Source organism: Symphalangus syndactylus, chromosome 9, assembly GCF_028878055.3.
Source record: "Symphalangus syndactylus isolate Jambi chromosome 9, NHGRI_mSymSyn1-v2.1_pri, whole genome shotgun sequence".
NCBI classification, from domain to species: Eukaryota; Metazoa; Chordata; class Mammalia; order Primates; family Hylobatidae; genus Symphalangus; species Symphalangus syndactylus.
Genome location: NC_072431.2, coordinates 62,077,973 through 62,100,366, shown reverse-complemented (window position 1 = coordinate 62,100,366; position 22,394 = coordinate 62,077,973). Strand labels below are relative to the sequence as shown.

The following is a 22,394-nucleotide window of genomic DNA, read 5'->3' as shown; positions in this document are numbered from 1 at the left end:
GAGCCACTGTGCCTAGCCACAATAAATCATTTTTTAAAGGTTAAATTTAACCTCATTTAAGTAATACATGTAAGTCTCATTGAATAATTGAGGCCAGTTTGTGAGGTAAAGTCTATTATTATGTGCATTTTAATTCTTAGCATTAATTTTTAGCATTTAATTACAGCCTCATAAGTACAAATAAAAACAGGACTTGCTATTGTTGCCACCTATTTTCTTTAAAGATGACAAGCAGCATCTTATTTGTGTTCACAAGTCATCCACATAACAAATATAGATAAGAAAAGTGGCCAGGTGTGGTGGCTCATGCCTCTGCTGGGACAGGGAACAGAGGGATGCGGAGACCCTGAAGATGCTTTTGGACAATGGTCTGCAGTTGGGACAGTAGCAGGAGATACCATTCACTCAGGGTCTCCAGGACAAGAGATCAGCCTGGCAGTTACATGTGTTTCTTTTCAAACTGGTTGCCAGGTTGGACTGACCGATGACATCAGAGATTCCGACCTTCCTGATTGGAAGGACCGGACTCTGTGGGCACCTGGAAGTTCAGTTGGATAACAGCATCTTCTCAGAGCTGATCTCCACTCCCGACTTCTCCCAGCCTCGAGAATTGATAACACACTCTTCGGGATCCTACCAGTGCCCACGAGAAGGCCACGGACAGAACAGAGACTAGTTTCCGTGAGAGGGGATAGATTATGGGAAACATCATGACCTGCTGTCTACCGCACCCCCAGGATGAGCAGAGCCCCCAGCGAAGCACCTCGGGGTATCCCCTCCAGGAGGTAGTGGATGATAAAGTGTCGGGACCATCAGGTGAGGGGACTGGAGGAAGAAGAGGTGGGAGGGGACTGGAGGAAGAAGAGGTGGGATAGGACTGACTAAGACGAAGGAAGGGCGCCGGGCACAGTGGCTCACGCCCGTAACCCCAACCCTTTGGGAGGCCGAGGCGGGCCGATCACCTGAGGTCAGGAGTTCAAGACCAGCCTGGCCAATATGGTGAAAACCTATCTCTACTAAAAGTACAAAAATTAGCCAGGCGGTAGTGGTGCATATCTGTAATCCCAGCTAATCGGGAGGCTAAGACAGGAGAATCGCTTGAGCCTGGGAGGAAGAGGTTGCAGTGAGCCGAGATCATGCTACTGCACTCCAGTCTGGGTGAGAGAATGAGACGCTGTGTCAAAAAAAAAAAAAAAAAAGAAGGGCCAGAGGTCAGGAAGGAGAACCTGAGGAGGGTGTGTGGGAAGAATGGAGAAATTCAGACCGGGTGCAGTGACTCACCCCTGTAATCCCAGCACTTTGGGAAGCCAAGGCAGGCAGATCACTTGAGGCCAGGAGTTTGAGACCAGCCTGGCCAAGATGGTGAAACCCCGTCTCTACTAAAAGGACAAAATTGAGCTGGGCATTATGGCAGGCGCCTGTAATCCCAGCTACCTGAGAGGCTGAGGCAGAAGAATAACTGGAATCTGAGAGATGGATGTTGCAGTGAGCTGAGATTGCACCACTACACACTAGCCTGGGCGACAAAGCAAGATTCTATCTCGAAAAAAAAAAAAAGGAGGGACTGAGAGAGCCAGGGACCAGGGAAGGACATGAGTAGTGTTCTGAGGACAGAAAGACGGAAGAATGGGGAGGGGAAGGAGCGGCATGTGGGGTTGAGCAGAGGAGAAAGTCAGAAAGATGGCTTGGAGAAGCCAGCAGTCTGTGAGGCTGGGGAGGATGGAGAGTGGTTTGGGGTTTGGGGTCAGGCTCTAAGGTGATCAGTTGCAGAAGCGTTACACGGTGGCCTGGTTTCTTTACTCAGCCCCTGGGGGAGATCACAGCCCCCCAGGTAGGTCCTTTTGCTGGAAAAGGAAGGAGTGGTCGGACGAATCTGAGGAGTCGTTGGAAGAGCCACAGAAGGAACTCAAGCGACAGCGAGTGTTGCTCGTGCTCCCTGAGCACCACGAGGCCTTCAACAGGCTGCTCGGTAGGAGGACACCCCAGAGAGCACCTCCAATCCTGTTCTTCCTAAAAAGAGGAAACTTCTAATAACCACACTTTTCCAATGGGAAAAATATGCCCCCACTACTGGGTGAGCTCTCCATGCGGGAGGACTCTGAAGTGATCACCCATGAGGGACACTTAGGAGACGACAGAGGATTAGGTAGACTTGACAAAGGTTGGCGCTTGGGATAAGAAAACTTGGTTTTGGGCCAGGCGCAGTGGCTCCTGCCTGAGATCCCAGCATGTTGGGAGGCTGAGGCAAGAGGACTGCTTGAACTCAGGACTTTGAGGCTGCGGTGAGCTATGACTGCACCACTGCACTCCAGCCTGGGTGACAGAGCAAAATTCTGTCTCAAAAGAAAAACCAAGGCTGGGCACGGTAGCTCATGCCTGTAGTCCCAGCTACTCAGGAGTCCGAGACAGGAGAATCGCTTAAATCTGGGAGGCAGAGGTTGCAGTAAGCCAACATCACGCCACTGCATTCCAGCCTGGACCACAGAGCAAGACTCTGTCTCAAAATAAATTAATAAATAAATAAAAATAAAAATCAAATAAAGAAAAAATCAATAAACAAAGAAAGTGGTTTCAGCTGTGCCCTCTGAAACTTAATGTCTCTTACTGACTTTTCTAAATCTAAGTGTCTCCATCCATAGTGGGGGATACCAAGGCCATGGTCACACCCTGATGTGACTGTCTCATGAGGAAATGATGGGAATTCCTTTATGACTCTGCAGTGGTCCCTCCGTGTCTGCTGGAGGGGGTCCTGGCTGATTCCCAGCTCTACATCCTGTAGATTCTCACACCCAGGGCCTCCTTCGGCCTCTTCTCAGGGGATTCTCAGAGCAGGAGCCTCTCTCCCTTGCCCAGTGAAAGTCATTCTCCCCTCTCCCATCCACCTCACCCATGGCCACAATCCTGAGACTTCCCCCCGGGAGGCACACTTCTCCTCGCTGCCCTGCTGCTCCCACGGAAACCCTGTCCTGCTTCTCATGCTGACATCTGCTCTCTAATCACAGAGGATCCTGTCATTAAAAGATTCCTTGCCTGGGACAAAGATCTGAGGGTGTCGGACAAGGTAAGGTTGTTCTCCATGTAACTGTGTTCCTGTTCCAATGCACGGCCGGGGGAGGGCGCAGCTTCCAAACCCACAGTTCTCCCTCCACCACCCCCCACCAGATGCTCCTACAGTTTTTTTTGTTGTTGTTTTTTTTTTTTTTTTTTTTTTTTTGTGAGACAGAGTCTTGCTCTGTTGCCCAGGCTGGAGGGCAGTGTCTTGATCTTGACTCACTGCAGCCGATGCCTCCCGGGTTCAAGCGATTCTCCTGCCTCAGCCTCCAAGCAGCTGGGATTACAGATGTGAACCACTATGCCAGGCTAATTTTTGTGTTTTTAGTAGAGACGGGGTTTTGTCATGTTGGCCAGGTTGGTCCCGAACACCTGATCTCAGGTGATCCACCTGCCTTGGCCTCCCAAAGTGCTGAGATTACAGACATCAGCCACTGTGCCCGACCAGCTCCCACGGTCTTGAGTTTCGGCATCCACACATTTTTTTTTCTGAAACAGAGTCCAGCTCTGCTCCCCAAGATGGAGTACAGTGGCATGATCATAGCTCACTCTAATTCTTGGGCTCAAGCAATCCTCTCTCCTTAGCCTCCTGAGGAGCTGGGACTAGGCACATGCCACCACGCTCAAGTAATTTTTGAAATATTCATAGAAACAGGGTCTCGCTGTGTTGCCCAGGTTGTTCTCAAACTATTGGGCTCACATGATCCTCCTGTCTCCACCTCTCAAAGTACTGGGGTGACAGCCTTGAGCCGCCACTCCTGGCTATTTTTATGATTTGTCAGCATCTCCCTCAAGACTCTGCTGGTCTCTTGCAGAGTGAATGAGCGGCCCCTGCCTCTCCTACAGGTCGTTTGGGATCTGAGCCCTCGGCCACAGTCTGGCCGCAGCCCTGAAGCTCCTGGCCCCTCTACTCTCAACTCTTTGGGACAGTTCTCTGCCTGGCACACAAAAGACCCTCCTGACACCAGCCGACCTAGACACACCCCGACCTAGACACGCTCCTCCATCGGAGCCCACCATCCTGGGAGCATCACCAAAAACCCTTCCTCCAGCTTCTCAGATTTGCATCCGACCTTCGAATATCCCTCCACCCTGCAATTTCCACATGAGCACAGTCACCCCAATGCTGAGGTCCCTTCTCTGATGGGCAACCCCTCCCCAGGCCCCCATTCCACTATCTCCACAATCTTCCTCTCCCAAGATGTGACCTCTCCTTCTCTGTGTTCTTTTCTCTCCATCAGTACCTCCTGGCTATGGTCATAGCGTATTTTAGGCGGGCCGGCCTCCTCTCCTGGCAATACCAACGCATTCATTTCTTCCTGGCTCTGTGAGTGGTTTGCTGCCTCCTATCCGTCAATATCTAATGCCCTGGGACAGCCGGAGAAGTGGGATTCCAGCCTTTCATTTATTCTTTCACCTATTTGTCCTCTTTACTCTGTGTACAAAAAAGACAGGATTATAGCATCTTAGACTGTTGTTTCTAAAAAGAAACTCGGGCTGCACGTAGTGGCTTACGCCTGTAATCCCAGCACTTTGGGAAGCCGAAGCAAGCGGATCACCTGAGGTCAGGAGTTCGAGACCAACCTGGTCAACGTGGGAAAACCCTGTCTCTATTAAAAATAGAAAAATTAGCCGGGCGTGGTTGTGTGCACCTGTAATCCCAGCTACTGGGGAGGCTGAGGCAAGAGAACCCCTTGAACCCAGGAGGTGGAGGTTGCAGTAAGCTAAGGTTAAGCCACTGCACTCCAGCCTGGGTGACAGAGTGAGATTTTTCTGAAAAACAAAACAAAACAAAACAAAAAAAACCCAAACTCCAATGCCAGTATACAAATAAAAGAATAAAAGAGGCCGGGTGCGGTGGTCCATGCCTGTAATCCCAACACTTTGGGAAGCCAAGGCGGGTGGATCACAAGGTCAGGAGAGCGAGACCATCGTGGCTAACACGGTGAAACCCCGTCTCTACTTAAAAAAAAAAAAAAAAAAAATTAGTCAGGTGTGGTGGCGGGTGCCTGTAGTCCCAGCTACTCGGGAGGCTGAGGCAGGAGAATGGCGTGAATCTGGGAGGCAGAGCTTGCAGTGAGCGAGATCACCTACTGCACTCCAGCCTGGGCGACAGAGCGAGACTCCATCTCAAAAAAAAAAAAAAAAAAAAAAAGAATAAAACAAAAGGAACTATAAACTGCTCCTAAGGGGAGAAGAAAAGGAGCAGAGGAATGGACATGACACTTCCCCCAGCAAGTAGATGTTTCTGGTTCTCTCTCTGTCCTTCCCACATCAACCACAAACGCCATCAACCTCCTCCAGGTTCCCATGACAGAGGTCACAGTTCAGTTCCCCCTTGCATCACTCGAATCCACTGTCAAATGCTCCCTGCTGGGGTCTCCTGGAGTCTCTCCCCAAGCCAGGGGGCTTCCTAGGGCAGCCTGAGCATCTTCCCAAAGCATGACAACCTCACTGCCCATCTGAACAACTTCATTAGCTGATGTCTTTCTCTATCGAGGCCAGGGTCCACAGTGCCAATTCTGCCCTCTCTACAATCCCTACAAGCACACTGGCTCGCCATCTTGGTGTTCTCTGGTTTGGCTTTACTGCTTCTTCCAAATGCCCTCCACTCGACTTTGCATTTGTGTTTTCTGTCTGGGTGTCCCACACACATGTGGTTCTGAAGGGAAGGACCCATTCCTTGAACTCAGTTCACCCCACAGCCTCTGGGATGCCTTCCCTCATCTTCCAACTTCTGCATGCCCATAGCTCTCTAGTTACATCCTGGACACTGGGATTAGGTCATCTGCCCTGATTACTCCCAGTCCCATTAGACTAGACGCCTGTAGAAGGCAGAGTCCTGGCAAGATATCAATGTATTCAATTTCTTTTATTTCTTTGAGACAGACTTGCCCTGTCCCCCAAGCTGGAGTGCAGTGGTGAGATCATAGCTCACTGCAGCCTCCATATCCTGGGCTCAAGCGATCCTCCCACCTCAGCCTCTTGATTAGCTCCGACTACAGGGCTGTGCCACCACACCTGGACAGTTTGTTTGTTTATTTATTTATTTATTGAGACAGAGTCTTGCTCTGCCTCTCAGGCTGGAATGGAGTGGCCCAATCTCAACTCACTGCAGCCTCCGCCTCCTGGGTTCACACAATTCTTATGCTTCAGCCTCTTGAGTAGATAGGAATAACGCATATGCTACCACACCAGGATGATTTTTGTATTTTTAGTAGAGATGGGGTTTCTCCATGTTGACCAGGCTGGTCTCCAACTCCTGGCCTCAAGTGATCCACCTGCTTCAGCCTTCTAAAGTGCTGGGATTACAGGCAGGAGCCACCGCGTCTGGCATATTTCTTATACTTGTAATAGAGACGAAGGTCTTGCTATGTTGCCCAAGCCCATCTCAAACTCCTGGCCTCAAGTGGTCCTCCTGCTTCGGCCTCCGAATGTGCTGGGATTCCAGGCATAAGCCACCACTCTTGGTCACCAATTAGGTTTTTGTCTCTATCCTGAAGGAGTGGGAGACGCCCTTGATCAGGTCTCTGTCCAGCAGAGCCCTCCTGAGGAAGGCGTGGCTCTCTGCAGGGTGGGTGCCAGTCCTGAACTAGGGATGGTCCCCTGCCCCCCTCTCTGGGAAGCTGACCTCAGCCGGAGGTCTCTCCTGGTGGTGCCCCTGAGCAGTAACCTGATTTCTGTCCCCAGCTACCTGGCCAATGACATGGAGGAGGATGACGAGGCCCCCAAACAAAACATCTTCTACTTCCTGTATGGGAATACCCGCTCTCACATACCCTTTTTCCATAAGCATCAGTTCCAGTTACGCCATTCCATGAACTGGAGGGCCAAGAAGATCCGCTCTCAGATAGCCTTGTTCCACAAGCTTCGGTTCCAGTTCTTCTGTTCCATGCGCTGCAGGGCTTGGGTTTCCCCGGAGGAGTTGGAGGAGGTGGGTGGGGCCTTGGGAGGTGGAGGAGGTGGGGAGGAATCGGGTGGGCTGGAGGCTGGATGAGGGGAGGGAGGGGTATCCTGGGGAGTCCCTGTCTTCTCAAAGGGCATTTGTTTTTCCAGATCCAGGCTTATGACCCACAGCACTGGGTGTGGGCGCGAGATCGCGCCCGCCTTTCCTAGAGCTCCAGGGACCGTGGAGGCCTGAGGTCATCGGCCTGAGAGAAGGTACGACTGCATCCTCCGGGGTAAAGGCAGAATATTGAGGTCTATTTTGGAAATCCGAGGAACCCAATTGCTTGATCCAGCTTCAAGCCTGGGCAACGTGGCGAGATCCCCTCTCCACAAAAATACAAAAATTAGCCAGGCGATGTGGGAGGCATCTCTACTCCCAACTACTCAGGAGGCTGAGGCGGGAGGATCGCTGGAGCCTGGGAGGTCAGGGCTGCAGGGAGCCCTGATCCTGCCACTGCGCTCCAGCCCGGGTGACAGAGTGAGACCCTAACTCAAAAATAATCATACTGAGTTCGGGGAGGTTCATTATGATTGACACACCTGAGATACCGATTTGGGTCGAGGGTTCAGTGAAGCTTTGGTTACATCTTGCGCAGCTAACCACATTAAGCACAGAGCATGAGACTTCATCATGAGGAGGGAGGATTAGGATTAGGCTTCTGGACTCGTGGTTCGCGATGTTGTCACATTAGAAACAGATCTAGCATGGTTGCAAGTTTAGATCTTAAGTGACACGAAAGGCCCCAGCTGTGATGAAGTCCAAAGCCACATTCTCTGAGGGTGCCCTACTCCCTGGGCAGACCCACCTAAAGTCCTTGCTATGAAGCAGATCACTGGGGCTGACCTTGGGTGTATTAAGTGAGTTTTGGAGTCATGGTCACCAAAGCGTGAGTATCACATTTGAACACGATGGTTCAGAAGCAGGATATAGAATGAAAGGCAGGAGATAAAATTGCATTTCTCAATTGCTCTGAACTCTAGTTAGACTTGACATGGGATGTGAATAACCTTCCTGTCTCGAGAGCTGCCTCCTTGAAGTGTCACATCGTCTCTCTCACTTCCAGAACACTGGGCCCAGGGGAGATGTGGATTTTCAGCAGGAACTTTATTCCAATGCTAAAGGCAGACACCAGGAAGGAGGAGAGGAGCCATTTGTGCAGATCATCTAGAAGAACCTGGACCGTTCTTGATGGAGCTGAATACAGTGATCACGTTGTCCTCCTAGGAGCAGGGGTGGGGGTGGGGGTTGGGGTACTTCTAGGAGTCCTTGGAGAAAAGTAAGAAACCAGGAGTGTTTCCAGCTATGTAGTAGTTCCCTTAAATTCTTATAAAAATAAATGTTTATTTGATATTTAGTGTATGTTTGAGATGTGAGAATTCAGATGTAATTTTTTTACCTTGCATTGGCATGTTTGTATGTTACTTTAAAGAGGATGTGTGTTCTAAAGGAGGGCATGAGCTATGTGTTTTCTTTTTTTTTTTTTTTTTTTTTTTTTTTGAGACGGAGTCTCGCTCTGTCGCCCAGGCTGGAGTGCAGTGGCGCAATCTCGGCTCACTGCAAGCTCCGCCTCCCGGGTTCACGCCATTCTCCTGCTTCAGCCTCTCCGAGTAGCTGGGACTACAGGCGCCCGCCACCACGCCCGGCTAATTTTTTGTATTTTTAGTAGAGACGGGGTTTCACTGTGGTCTCGATCTCCTGACCTCGTGATCCGCCCGCCTCGGCCTCCCAAAGTGCTGGGATTACAAGCGTGAGCCACCGCGCCCGGCCGAGCTATGTGTTTTCAAGAGAACAATGCAGTGCGTCTCTTGGGGAAACATAATAAAGATGAACTTTTCTCACCTTCACAGCGAGTGTGATCACCTTGGTCTGGATTGATTATTTGCTGTCAAGTGATGTTTTTTCCTTAATGGGGTTGTGGTTATTTGAACATATTTATTAGCTCTGGAAGATAATCCTGTGTTGTTTTTTATGTAGAAAAAAACAAAAGGCTGGGTGCAGTGCTCACACCTACAATCCCAGCAGTTTTGGAGGTCATGGCGGGAGGATCACTTGAGGCCAGGAGTTTGAGGCCAGTCTCAGCAACATAGCATCTACATCTATTTTTAATTTTTATTTTTTAAAGAAAAACAATAGAAGAGAAGGCTGATCCCAAGCTACAGGGTTTTGGTTTGTTTGTTTGTTTGTTTTGGAGACAAAGCAAGACTCTGTCTCCAGGCTGGAGTGCAGTGGTACAACCTCGGCTCCCTGCAACTTTCACCTCCGGGTTCAAGGGAATTCTCCTGCCTCAGCCTCCCAAGTAGCTGGGACTACAGGCACCCGCCTGTACGTCCAACTAACTTTTGTAAAAATAGTAGAGACAAGGTTTCAACATGTTGGCCAGGCTGGTCTTGAACTCCTGACTTCAAGTGATCCACCCACCTCGGCCTCCCAAAGTGCTGGGATTACAGGCATGAGCTACTGCGCCCAGATGCCAAGCTAGAGTTTTAAGGCAGGAAATGAGAGAAAGATATTGAGAGAGGAAAACCAGGTGGTAAGAAAACTCTAAAGGTGGCCGGGCATGGTGGCTCACGCCCGTGATCCCAGCAGGAGTTTGAGACTAGCCTGGCCAACATGGTGAAACCCTGTCTCTACTAAAAATACAAAAATTAGGCAGGCATGGTGGTGCACGCCTGTAATCCCGCTATTTGGGAGGCTGAGGCAGGAGAATCACTAGCAGAGATTGTGTCTCCCCACCCCCTCTCAAAAAAAAAAAAAAGGAAAGTTCCTGCAGCAGTTCAAGCTGTGAAAGGCAGGCACTCTGCCATGCAATTCTTTGTGATTTTTCTTTTTTCTTTTTGGAGTCGGAGTCTGGCGCTGTCACCCAGACTGGGGTGCAGTGGTGTGGTCATAGCTCACTGCGGCCTCAGACTCAAGCTGAAGTGATCCTCTTACCTTGCCTTTCAAATTACTGGGATTATAAGCATGAGCCACTGCATCTGGCCTGTGTGACACGATTCTGTTTTTTTCTTCTTTGAGATGGAGTCTCGCTCCGTCAGCCAGGCTGGAGTGCGGTGGTGTCCTCTTGGCTCACTGCAAGCTCCACCTCCTGGGTTCAAGCCATTCTCCTGCCTCAGCCTCCTGAGTAGCTGGTACTACAGGCGCCTGCCACCACGCCCAGCTAATTTTTTGTATTTTTAGTAGAGACGGGGTTTCACTGTGTTATCCAGGATGGTCTCGATCTCCCGACCTCGTGATCTGTCTGCCTCAGCCTCCCAAAGTGCTGGGATTACGGGCGTGAGCCACCGTGACCGGCCTGTGTGATGCAATTCTGATGTCAACTCCCTGATGTTACCTCAAACGCCACAGGTTAAGGCCACCAGCCCCAATAGGCTGCCCTCGCTTTAGACGCAGCTGCAGGCTTGGGTGTCCTCAGACCACAGGTACTTCTCACCAACTGGCTGCAAATTTGGAGGTTCCCACCATGCCTTCAAGTTTGATAATTCACTATAACAACTCACAGAACTCAGAAAAGCATGATACTTTCTCTCTCTCTCTCTTTTTTTTTTTTTTGAGATGGAGTCTTGCTCTGTCGCCCAGGCTGGAGTACAGTGGCCACCACGCTTGGCTAATTTTTCTATTTGTATTGGAGATGGGGTTTCGCCATGATGGCCAGGCTGGTTTTGAACTCCTGACCTCAGGTGATCTGCCCACCTTGGCCTCCCAAAGTGCTGGGATTACAGGCATAGCCACCATGCCCAGCCGACTTCTAGAGTTTCAATAACAGAGATGTGGTTCAAGAAGAAAAGGAAGATATGTTTTGTAGATGGCAGGAGCTTCATGAAAAGAAGCCAGTGAAGGGCAGGGTGTGTAGCTGTCTACCTACGGGAACCAGCCAGGAGCCTCCCCGCAGGGACTTCAGCACAGACGGCTGGGAAAATCTGCATTCACCTGAGCTCTGGACCTAAGAGAGGACAAGGCCTTGACTGTTTCTACAGACTCACAAGATGCAATCTCTGTGGTCCATGCCCAGGGTGCGATCTGCAAAACAGAGGGCCTTCTAAATGCCAACAATAAGGAAATCAAATGTGCAACACACAGAAATACTGGCATTGATGTGGGCCGTGGAGAGGCCTAAACAGATGACTGCAGTCCACTGCCAAGGTCATCAAAGGAGTGACTCTGAAATAATAAATTTCAGACGCCATGGCCCAAATAGCTGCATGAGGTGGGGAAGTCCTCCACATGCCTCTGCTTCCTTCAGTACCTCTTTATGAAATAAGCCGAGGTACTTCCCTGGGGAATTTCCTTTTTCTTTCTTTCGAGACGGAGTCTTGCTCTGTCACCCAGGCTAGAGTGCAGTGGCGCAATCTCGGCTCACTGCAACCTCTCTCTCCCAGGTTTTAGCAATTCTCCTGCATCAGACTTCTGAGTAACTGAGATTACAGGTGCGTGCCACCATGCGCAGCTAATATTTGTATTTTTAGTAGAGACGGGGTTTCACCATCTAGGCCAGGATGGTCTTGAACTCCTGACCTCGTGATCCACCTGTCTTGGCCTCCCAAAGTGCTGGGATTGCAGGCGTGAGCCACTGCACCCGGACTTCCTTTTTTATTTTTTGAGATGAAGTTTCGTTCTTGTTGCCCACGCTGGAGTGCCATGGCAAGATCTCAGCTCACTGCCAGCTCCTCCTCCCAGGTTCAAGCGATTATCCTGCCTCAGCCTCTTGAGTAGCTGGGATTACAGGCACCACCCAATACCAAACCCAGCTAACTTTTTGTATTTCTAGTAGAGATGGGATGTCACCATGTTGGCCAGGATGGTCTTGAACCCCTGACCTCTAATGATCCACCCGAAATTGGTCTCCCAAAATGCTGGCACTACAGGCAGGAGCCACTGCGCCCAGCCCCTCCCATACCTCTTTTGGCTAAGGCAGTACAATTCAGAAGAATCTTGCCAGGGAAGACTGGTAAATGGACATCAATGTGATGCCGATGGCTCCTGGTGGATTTAGATACCTCCTGGTGCTTATAGATACCTTTACCAGTTACATGGGGGCTTTCCCATGCCAGACTGAAAACGCAGGAGATCACTGATCAACCTTCAGGTATTCACTAGCAGAACACTGAGGGGACTGTGCGGTCACCAATACCTCCTATTGCACTTGGATAAACACCTCCCGGGAAATAGAGATGAATAGAAAGGAAATAGTCAAACAAGCAGAATGGCTTCATTCCTTCAACCAGACAGGTCAATTAGTCTGTTTTCATACTGCTATAAAGAACTACCAGAAACCGGGTAATTTAAAGAAAAGAGGTTTGACTCACAGTTCTGCAGGCTGTACAGGAAGCGTGGCTGGGGAGTCCGCAGGAAACTGACAATTATGGCAGAAGGTGAAGGGGAAGCAGGCACATCTGGCCATGGTGGAGCAGGAGAGACAGAGAGAGTGAAGCCGGAGGTGCTGCACGCTTTTAAACAACCAGATCCCATGAGCGCTCACTCACTACCATGAGAACAGGAAAGGGGAAGTCAGCCCCCATGAGCCGATCACCTCCCACCAGGTCCCTCCCTCAACACTGGGAATTACAATTTGACATGAGATTTGGGTGGGGATACAGAGCTGAACCATATCAAGGGTAGTTCAACCACTGAGATTGATTGATTGATTGATTGACTGAGATGGTGTCCCGCTCTGTTACCTAGGTTGGAGTGCAGAGGCACAATCTCGGCTTACTGCAACCTCCGTCTCCCGGGTTCAAGCAATTCTCCTGCCTCAGCCTCCCAAGTAGCTGGGACTACAGCACATGCCACCACGCCTGGCTAATTTTTGTATTTTTAGTAGAGATGGGGCTTCACCATGTTTGCCAGGCTGGTCTTGGAACTCCTGACTTCGTGATCACCCTACCTCAGCTTTTCTTTTGCTGGAATTACAGGCGTGAGCCACCGCACCTGGCCAACCACTGAGATTTAGAAGGCAGTCGAGTCCACTATACCACACCTCACCTGGTTTCTTCCTCTGTTGGGGCCCCTCGTGGCCATTGTTCTGTCACTTTTCGGTCCTATTCATTTGAATGGATGGTGAGCTGTTGGTCCTCCAGGCTCCAACACTTCCAACTTCAGCTTGTATTACAACCCAGGAGGCAGAGGTTGCAGTCAGCCAAGATCACACCACTGCACTCCAGCCTGGGAGACAGAGTGAGAAGACTCCGTCTAAAAAAAACAATGTTAAAATTAGCACCCAATGCTCTACAAGTAAAAAAAGTTTTTAGTTGCATATGTTTACATAACTTCTTAGATTACAAAAAACACACATACAAAATGGAAAGGCACAAAGAAGAGAGCAAAAAGTGCATGAGATCTCACACCCAAGGATAACCACTGAGAACATGAAGTGCTGACTCTTCCAGCCTTTATACTATACACATTTAGGCCTGTTGTTTTGTTTTTATAAAACTGTAATCATATAATACAGATAGTTTTATAATCTGCTTTTTAAACACAACAATTACATAACATTTAGCTGTTTCATTTGCATTCAAATTCATAAGGGTTCCAGTAACTCATTTATCAGAAAACCAAGAGAAATATTCTCATGAAAATATAAGTACGTAAGGCCAGGCATGGTGGCTCACGCCTGAAATCCCAGCACTTTGAGAGACAGAGGTGGGTGGATCACCTGAGGTCAGGAATTCGAGACCAGCCTGGCCAGCCTGGACAACATGGTGAAACCCTCTCTCTGCTAAAAATACAAAAATGAGCCGGGTGTGGTTGTGTGCACCTGTAATCTCAGCTACTCAGAAGGCTGAGGCAGGAGAACCGCTTGAACTCGGGAGATGGAGGTTGCAGTGGATCGAGATTGTGCCACTGCACTCCAGCTAGGGTGCCAAAGTGAGACTCCATCTCAAAAAAAAATAAAAATAAAAAATTATATATATATATATATGTGTGTGTATATATATATGTGTATATATATATTATACATATATATGTGTATATATATATTATACATATATATGTGTATATATATATTAAATATATATGTGTGTATATATATATATTTTATATATATATGTGTGTATATATATATATTTTATATATATATATATATGTGTATATATATAGCTCACTGCAGCCTCAAGTTCCTGGGCTCAAGTGATCCTCCCACTTCAGCTTCCCAAGTAGCAGGAACTACAGGTGCATGCCACCATGCCCAGTCAATTTTTTTCAACATAGTGAGACAGGGTCTCACTATGTTGCCCAGTCCTAATAAACACTATGTGATGAAAACAAAAAAGTAAATCACCCTAAAGTTAAGTCTTTAATGTTGTCTTTAATGAGAAATGCAAATAAAGCATTTCTCAATAAATTATGGGAAGAGAATCAACTGAAGAATAAACATCTTTAGTAAATCTTTTGCTCATGTGCATTAACCAATACTCTTGAAAACCAGGATTAATTTACTGTACCTTCTTAACATTCCTTTGATATTCCTTATGGCGCACAGGTACCGTAGAAAATAACTGCTTCACGCTGACTGTGGTCCCTCTGGGGCAGGGGTAGGGGGTTTTCTGGATGATTTTCCCATTGTGATCAAACACCAGCTGAGTCCCAACCTTTGTCGATGCATGGCAGGTAGAAATGGTGACATTGCTGTGAGAGAATACCAGGCAGGGTGTGTTCAGTGAGAGACCCATGATGTTGGGCACTGACTACGCTTTTCTTCACTTGCTTTTCTCTCAAAACTTTCTTAAGAAGCTGATGATCCCTCTGAGATAACCAAGATCTAAACGGTTGAGGAGTCATCATAAAATCTAAGGTTTGGCATCTAAAAGACAGTGAGACAGAGAGCACTAAACATGCTTTGTTTTGAAAAAAGCTTTGATTTCATTTTCAGGTTGAACTGTAAAACCATAAATGAATGATCTCAAGATTTATTTATTCACAAATAGAGATTTGTTTTGTTATTACTCTTCAAACAACATTTTTTTAAAGAATTTTAAAGAATTTTTAAAAAGTTTAAAAAAAATTTTTAAAGAATCCAAAAGATACTATAATTAAAATGTATATGTAGGGCAGGGTGCGGTGGCTCATGCCTGTAATTCCAGCACTTTGGGAGGCTGAGGAGGGCAGATCACTTGAGGCCAGGAGTTCCAGACCAGCCTGGGCAACATGGCAAAACCCCATCTCTATTAAAAATACAAAAATTAGCCAGGAGTGGTGGTGCACGCTATAGTCCCAGCTCTTCAGGAGGCTGTGGCACGAGAATCACTTGAACCTGGGAGGCAGAGATTGCAGTGAGCTGAGACTGTGCCACTGCACTCCAGCCTGGGGGACAGAGTGAGACACTGTCTAAAAAAAAAAAAAAAAATATATATATATATATGTATTTATATATAATTATAAAAATTTCATATCTGTGCTATAATTAAATAGTGCTTTGGTGAAATGTTTCCCTAAAATTTGATAGTGAAAACTAATGGTAACTATCATTTATTATCTACATGTTATGTTAAAATTGAGAAGTTACTGTTTTAATAAGGGTAGCCATTTTTTTAACAATACTATTTGCTTCATTTCATTCATTTACTGCTCACATTTCAGAAGTACTATGACTTAGACTGGCAGTGAGACAAAACAGAATTCAGAAGCTAGAAGCTGAGATACTGAGATAGAAAATTGCTAATAATAACGATTCCAACTAATTTTCAGAGAGGTTTTTCTAAGGGGTCAAGTGAATGGATAAAAATATTGTTTCACGCCGGGCGCGGTGGCTCACGCTTGTAATCCCAGCACTTTGGGAGGCCGAGGCGGGCGGATCACGAGGTCAGGAGATCGAGACCACGGTGAAACCCCGTCTCTACTAAAAATACAAAAAATTAGCCGGGCGTGGTGGCGGGCGCCTGTAGTCCCAGCTACTCGGAGAGGCTGAGGCAGGAGAATGGCGTGAACCCGGGAGGCGGAGCTTGCAGTGAGCCGAGATTGCGCCACTGCACTCCAGCCTGGGTGACAAAGCGGGACTCCGTCTCAAAAAAAAAAAAAAAAAAAAAAAAAAAAAAAAAAAATATTGTTTCACCTCAGTGCACAAAGTGAGCTCAGAGCTTCCCCCCGAAAACCGAAAGTTTCAACCTGAGTTAGGTCGGCAAACTCTTGAATCCTAGATGTGTGATGTTTCAGAGCTTCATGAAAGAGAGTGTAAAGTAAGGACTAAGATATCTCAAGTGCTATAACAACGAATATACATGATATCTAGTAACTCTCTTTAAAAAACTGTTTTTGCGTTTCCCAAGACAGTTTTACTCAAAATTCTGAGACATGTGGCCCATTATTTTATAATAGGATTAGAAGAAGTCAACTTACTTAAGCCTTCGAAGTTTTCTTCTTCTACCCTACATCCATTGTCTGAAACTTCAGTGAGATCCACACCATAATCCTTAAGCTTTAGATCTAGAAAGTTTAAAATATTTACATAGTTAGGCCGGGCGCGGTGGCTCACGCCTGTAATCCCAGCACTTTGGGAGGCCAAGGCGGGCGGATCACAAGGTCAGGAGATCGAGACCATCCTGGCTAACACGGTGAAACCCCGTCTCTACTAAAAATACAAAAAATTAGCCGGGCGAGGTGGCGGGCGCCTGTAGTCCCAGCTACGCAGGAGGCTGAGGCAGGAGAATGGCGTGAACCCCGGGGGGTGGAGCCTGCAGTGAGCCGAGATCGCGCCACTGCACTCCAGCCTGGGTGAAAGAGCGAGACTCCGTCTCAAAAAAAAAAAAAAAAATTTACATAGTTATTAAAAATGGACCCATGCTATAAGTTTTTATATTGATATTATTTATAACATATGCAAATTTAAGAGTCATAGCTATACCTTTAGTTAAATGTACTACTGTCATTTTGTATATTTCATTTTTATAAAGTCCTTTCTGGCTATTTACTAGCCCAGATTAAAAAGTTTAGCGTTTTCTTTCTTTTCTCTTTTTTTTCTTCCTAGGCTAGGCAAGTGAAGCAGTTGGAGTGGAGAAGGAAGAAAAAATCTGTAACTGGTTGTGATCAAGTAGTGGGTAACACCGTTGCCCTTTGACCAGCTTTTTCTTTTGAAAGAAATAATTTTAACATACCCAGTAAGGAGAACGGGGGCTGGGTGTGGTGGTTCATGCCTGTAATCCCAGCACTTTGGGAGGCCAAAGTGAGCGGACCACCTGAGGTCAGGAGTTCCAGACCAGCCTGACCAACGTGGAGAAACCCTGTCTCTACTAAAAATACAAAATTAGCTAGGCGTGGTGGCGCTTGCCTGTAATCCCAACTACTCGTAAGGCTGATGCAGGAAAATCGCTTGAACCCGGGAGGCAGAGGTTGCGGTGAGCCAAGATCGTGCCATTGCACTGCAACCTGAGCAACAAGAGCAAAACTCCATCTCAAAAAAAAAAGAAAGAAAAGAGAACTGGTTCTGGAATCAGACTTCCTGGATCCTATTTTATTAGCTTTATAATCTCAAAAACAGGAAATTTCCTGTTCCTTAATTTCCTCATCTGTAAAATGGAGATAGTAAGTTCTACCTCACAAAGTTATTCAGCAGATTAATAATTTTTTATTTGTTTTAATTTTGTTATTTTCTTTCTTTTTTTTTGAGATGGAGTTTTGCTCTTGTCACCAAAGCTGGAATGCAGTAGCACGATCTGATCTTGGCTTACTGCAACCTCCACCTCCGAGGTTCAAGCAATTCTCCTCCCTCAGCCTCCTGAGGAGCTGAGATTATAGCCATATACCATTGCATCTGGCTAATTGTTGTATTTTTAGTAGAGACAGGGTTTTACCATGTTGGCTAGGCTGGTCTCGAACTCCTGACCTCAAATGATCAGCCCCCCTCAGCCTCCCAAAGTGCTGGGATTACAGATGTGAGCCACTACTCCAGGCCTATTTTATTTTATTTTATTTTTTTAAGACAGAGTCTTGCTTTGTCCCCAGGCTAGTGTGCAGTGGCATGATATCGGCTCACTGCAACCTCCGCCTCCCGGGTTCAAGCAATTCTCATGCCTCAGCCTCCCAAGTAGCTGGGATTACAGGCTTCTGCCACCAGGTCTGGCTAATTTTTGTATTTTTAGTAGAGACAGAGTTTCACCATTTTGGACAGGCTGGTCTCAAACTCCTGACCTCAGGTATCCACCCGCCTTGGCCTCCCAAAGTGCTGGGATTACAGGCGTGAGCCACCACATCTGGCCTACTTTAGTTTTTAATAGAGACGAGGTCTCACCATGTTGGCCAGGTTGGTCTTGAACTCTTGGACTGAAGCAATCCCCCCAACCTCGGCCTCTCAAAGGGCTAGGATTACACGTGTGAGACACCATGCTCAGCTATTCTGCAAATTAAATGAGATATTTCTGTCTAATTCTTAGCATAACACCTGCCTGGCACACCATAAGAACACAATAAAAGCTGTTATTATTATTACTACCTAGCTAAGTACTAGGCACATAATAGGTGCTAACTTTAACTAAAAAATAATAATTTATTACTACATCAACACTTGATAGTCTTATTTCAATAACAAATGTTTCTTGACTACAACAACATTCACTGATCATTTCTTGTGGCTTAAAACTCTCCCAAACTTACCAATATTAGTGGCACCAGCATCTAGACTGTTTTCTACTAACTCCTTCACTGCAGTGCTTAGACTCAGTACCACCGGCCCAGAGCAAATCTGATGGACTGACTTCCGACCAATAGGTTCGATGGCCTTAGCAGGTTCTGTACTAAAGAAATGTTGTAAGAAACAAAGCAACTATTCAACTATATATTTTCATCCTGATTTTAACTGTGGGAAATGACTCAACACCGTAAATAGTTTATGGGTCTAATCCATTTATTATATTAACAAATACATTTATTATATCCAGAAATAGAAACACTGTTTTACAATCCTTAAACACATACCCAAAATACTTCTGGATAGATACTTGAAATTCAACAGATCCTTACTATCTAATTATACTAGGATCCACATGGAGAAAACATACATTCTATCTCTCAAATTACCAAAATCTTTGGCAACAATGGTGTCTTCTTTCTTGAAAACTGAAAGCATGGCCGGGTGGGGTGGCTCACGCCTATAATCCCAGCACTTTGGGAGGCAGAGGCAGGCGGATCACTTGAGGTCAGGAGTTGGAGACCAGCCTGGCCAACATGGTGAAACCCTGTCTCTGCTAAAAATACAAAAAATTAGGCAGGCATCATGGTGGGTGCCTATAAACCCAGCTACTCAGCAGGCTGAGGCAGGAGAATCACTTAAACCCGGGAGGTGGAGGTTGCAGTGAGCTGAGATTGCAGCATTGCACTCCACCCTGGGCAATGAGCAACAAAACAAAGTGAAAGCAACATAATCTCCCACAGAATTAGAAAAACCAACAGTATGCTTGAAAATACACAATGTTTAAGTCAAAATCATCTCAGAAATTGGGTACCAGTTACATAACTATTCCTTATACACAGTTGCCTTTGATACCCTACTCCAAATTGAAGCTGCCAGCTGCTGTCTTAGCAAAGACCCTCAAAGTTCTTGCTGTACTACCTTTAAGAGTTTTATAATGGTTTTATCTCCCCTTGTTCCCTGCTCCAAGCCATCCTCCACTCTATCACCCGAGCTATTTTTGAAATCACAAATCTGGTCAAACAATTTTTCTGCTTAAAAATTTACTAGTGCCCCACTTCCTACTATATGAAATTCAAAATCTAGTCATCACTGGGCCCCAGACTACCTTCTTTTCAGAATCTTTCTAACCCTTTTCCTTTATCAAGTCCCCTACATTATTACTATTATTATTATTTATTATTATTCTTATTATTATTTGAGAGTGCTCACCCTGTCGCCCAGGCTGGAGTGCAATGGCATGATCTCAGCTCACTGCAGCCTCTGCCTCCCAGGTTCAAGCGATTCTCCTGTCTCAGCCTCCCGAGTAGCTGGGATTACAGGCACCCACCATCACACCCAGCTAATTTTTGTGTTTTTAGTAGAGATGGGGTTTCACCATGTTGGCCAGGCTTGTCTTGAACTTCTGACCTCAGGTGATCCACCCGCCTTGGCCTCCCAAAGCGCTAGGATTACAGGAGTGAGCCACCGCAAGTGGCTGTCCCCTATATTGTAGCACAGCGAACATCACAAGCTCTTTTAGACACTACAGTGCATAAGCAGGTCTCTCTCTAAACTGCTCTCCTCTTCCTCCTTTGCCCAACCAATGTCTGCTCATCCGAAGAATGTATCCCGTGTGTTCATTAACTTACCAATTTCCAGTAAACAGGTTAATTGACAACTTGTTAAGAGAAGGCAGGAAACCTCCATGAAAGAGAATTCACTGGGTATTTTCTACAGCATTTAACACATTGTAGGCCTTCAATAAACCCTTGTGAAATAAACAAACCTCTTTACTCTTCATTCTACCTTGCTAAGAATCTCACCTAAGTCTGTCTACCATGTGAAACTGCAGATGACCTCACAGAAAATGGAAAGAAGTATCTCTAAAAATAAGTTTATTTGGCAACACACCAAGGCTACAGGTCCACTTCTGATTTTTTTTTTTTTTTTTGAGACGGAGTCTTGCTGTGTCACCCAGGCGGGACTGCAGTGGCGCGATCTCAGCTCACTGCAACCTCCGCTTCCTGGGTTCCAGCGATTCTCCTGCCTCAGCCTCCCAAGTAGCTGGGATTACAGGCGCTGGACACCATGCCCAGTTAATTTTTGTATTTTTAGTAGAAACGGGATTTCACTCTGTTGGCCAGGCTAGTCATGCACTCCTGACCTCATGATCCACCCGCCTTGGCCTCCCAAAGTGCTGGGATTACAGGTGTGGGCCACCGCGCTAGGCCCACTTCAGATATTTATTTTGAGGAGGGAGCGCATTTAGATAGAGACCGAAAATGTATTTAAATGTCTCAATACATTTCAATGTAGTTACTTAAATATATCTAATATATTTAAATGCAGAGAGCAAATTTGCGTTTACAAATCTGACATGGAATGCAACTGTGCTAGCCAAGATTCGGTGTAGCTTACCAGCGAGAAATCACATACCCTAACAGGTAGAAATGCATTGCATTTTGTAAAACTGCACGGCTATGCAAATTAGGATGTGTCTGGACGCTCTACCTTCCCCAAAATAACCTCAATTTTTTTAAAAGGCCAGGCACAGTGCATCACGCCTGTAATTCCAGCACCTTAGGGGGCCGAGGCGGGCGGATTGCTTGAGCTCAGGAGTTCGAGATCAGCCTGGGCAACAGCGAAATCCCTGTCTCCACAAAAATAAAAAATAAAAAGTAGACCGGGCGTGGTGGCTCACGCTTGTAATCCCAGCACTTTGGGAGGCCGAGGCGGGCGAATCACAAGGTCAGGAAATCGAGACCACGGTGAAACCCCGTCTCTACTAAAAATACAAAAAAAAAAAAATTAGCCGGGCGTGGTGGCGGGCGCCTGTAGTCCCAGCTATTCGGAGAGGCTGAGGCATGAGAATGGCGTGAACCCGGGAGGCGGAGCTTGTAGTGAGCCGAGATTGCGCCACTGAACTCCAGCCTGGGCGACAGAGCGAAACTCTGTCTCAAAAAAATAAAAATAAAAATAAAAAATAAAAGGCCGGGCGCGGTGGCTCACGCTTGTAATCCCAGCACTTTGGGAGGCCGAGGCGGGTGGATCACGAGGTCAGGAGATCGAGACCACAGTGAAACCCCGTCTCTACCAAAAATACAAAAAATTAGCCGGGCGTGGCGGCGGGCGCCTGTAGTCCCAGCTACTCAGAGAGGCTGAGGCAGGAGAATGGCGTGAACCCGGGAGGTGGAGCTTGCAGTGAGCCGAGATTGCGCCACTGCACTCCAGCCTGGGCGACAGAGCAAGACTCCGTCTCAAAAAAAAAAAAAAAAAAAATAAAAATAAAAATAAAAATAAAAAATAAAAAGTAAAATAATATAAAAATAAAAATAAAAGGGGAGAGAGAACAGGTAGAAAGGAAATACATTCAGTCTATGGGGATTTCACGCTCCGGCTTCAAGTCCACGGCCCTGTGATGGGATGTGGGCAGGGCCTGTCTGGGACAGGCCGAACCCAACTCCTCACAGGGCCGAATCCTTTGCCCGCAGCCCAGGACCCGGAAGGAGCTTGCCTCGGCCTCAAGGCGCACCCAAGGGGCACTGGGTCGCTGAGGACGCCACTCCGGGGCCTCCACGCGGCGGCCTCGCCACGCCCTTCGGCCATGTTCCCCCCATTTCCAGGGAGGTTGGAACGCCGTGGTTCTCCAGGACGGCGCGCGAGAGGGGAGACCGCGAGCCCAGCTCACCTCGAGCTCTCAGCTCGCTCCATGGACTCAACACCCGATCCGCCTCGGGGCCTGGGAAAGTTCCCTCCTCGACTCCCACAGGCGCCCCGCCTCCTGGGCTCCCATTG

At 47.2% G+C, this 22,394-nt stretch overlaps 2 protein-coding genes across 3 annotated transcripts; one reads left to right on the top strand and one right to left on the bottom strand.

The window, feature by feature from the left end:
* The first annotated feature begins 274 nt into the window (after nucleotides 1-274).
* Nucleotides 275-7,212, top strand: LOC129489751 (speedy protein E12-like). The gene is made up of 6 exons (XM_055292829.2): nucleotides 275-816; nucleotides 1,805-1,969; nucleotides 3,003-3,061; nucleotides 4,293-4,378; nucleotides 6,742-6,985; nucleotides 7,108-7,212. Exons 1-6 carry the CDS (start codon nucleotides 699-701, stop codon nucleotides 7,165-7,167), a joined length of 732 nt encoding a protein of 243 aa, XP_055148804.1. The 5' UTR covers nucleotides 275-698; the 3' UTR covers nucleotides 7,168-7,212.
* LOC129489755 (putative postmeiotic segregation increased 2-like protein 1) lies at nucleotides 5,909-22,375 on the bottom strand. Of its 2 annotated transcripts, XM_063646450.1 has the most exons (7): nucleotides 22,288-22,375; nucleotides 18,584-18,723; nucleotides 16,334-16,420; nucleotides 16,050-16,152; nucleotides 14,443-14,626; nucleotides 12,304-12,390; nucleotides 5,909-8,265 (listed from the first exon to the last, which is right to left on the bottom strand). In XM_063646450.1, exons 1-6 carry the CDS (start codon nucleotides 22,308-22,310, stop codon nucleotides 12,358-12,360), a joined length of 570 nt encoding a protein of 189 aa, XP_063502520.1. In that variant the 5' UTR covers nucleotides 22,311-22,375; the 3' UTR covers nucleotides 5,909-8,265; nucleotides 12,304-12,357. The 2 variants fall into 2 exon arrangements, with proteins under 2 accessions (XP_063502520.1, XP_063502521.1); XM_063646451.1 differs by lacking the exon at nucleotides 12,304-12,390.
* Between the last annotated feature and the right edge of the window lie 19 nt (nucleotides 22,376-22,394).

Excerpts from the sequence above, each read along its gene's own strand:
- LOC129489751 (XM_055292829.2), top strand. The coding sequence starts at position 699 with ATGGGAAACATCATGACCTGCTGTCTACCGCACCCCCAGGATGAGCAG. Across the intron at positions 817-1,804 it reads TAAAGTGTCGGGACCATCAG|CCCCTGGGGGAGATCACAGC; the intron begins GTGAGGGGACTG and ends TTCTTTACTCAG. Across the intron at positions 3,062-4,292 it reads ATCTGAGGGTGTCGGACAAG|TACCTCCTGGCTATGGTCAT; the intron begins GTAAGGTTGTTC and ends TCTCTCCATCAG.
- LOC129489755 (XM_063646450.1), bottom strand. The coding sequence starts at position 22,310 with ATGGAGCGAGCTGAGAGCTCGAG. Across the intron at positions 16,421-18,583 it reads TGCTGGTGCCACTAATATTG|ATCTAAAGCTTAAGGATTAT; the intron begins GTAAGTTTGGGA and ends TAAACTTTCTAG. Across the intron at positions 16,153-16,333 it reads AGAAAACTTCGAAGGCTTAA|CTCTGAAACATCACACATCT; the intron begins GTAAGTTGACTT and ends TCTTTCATGAAG.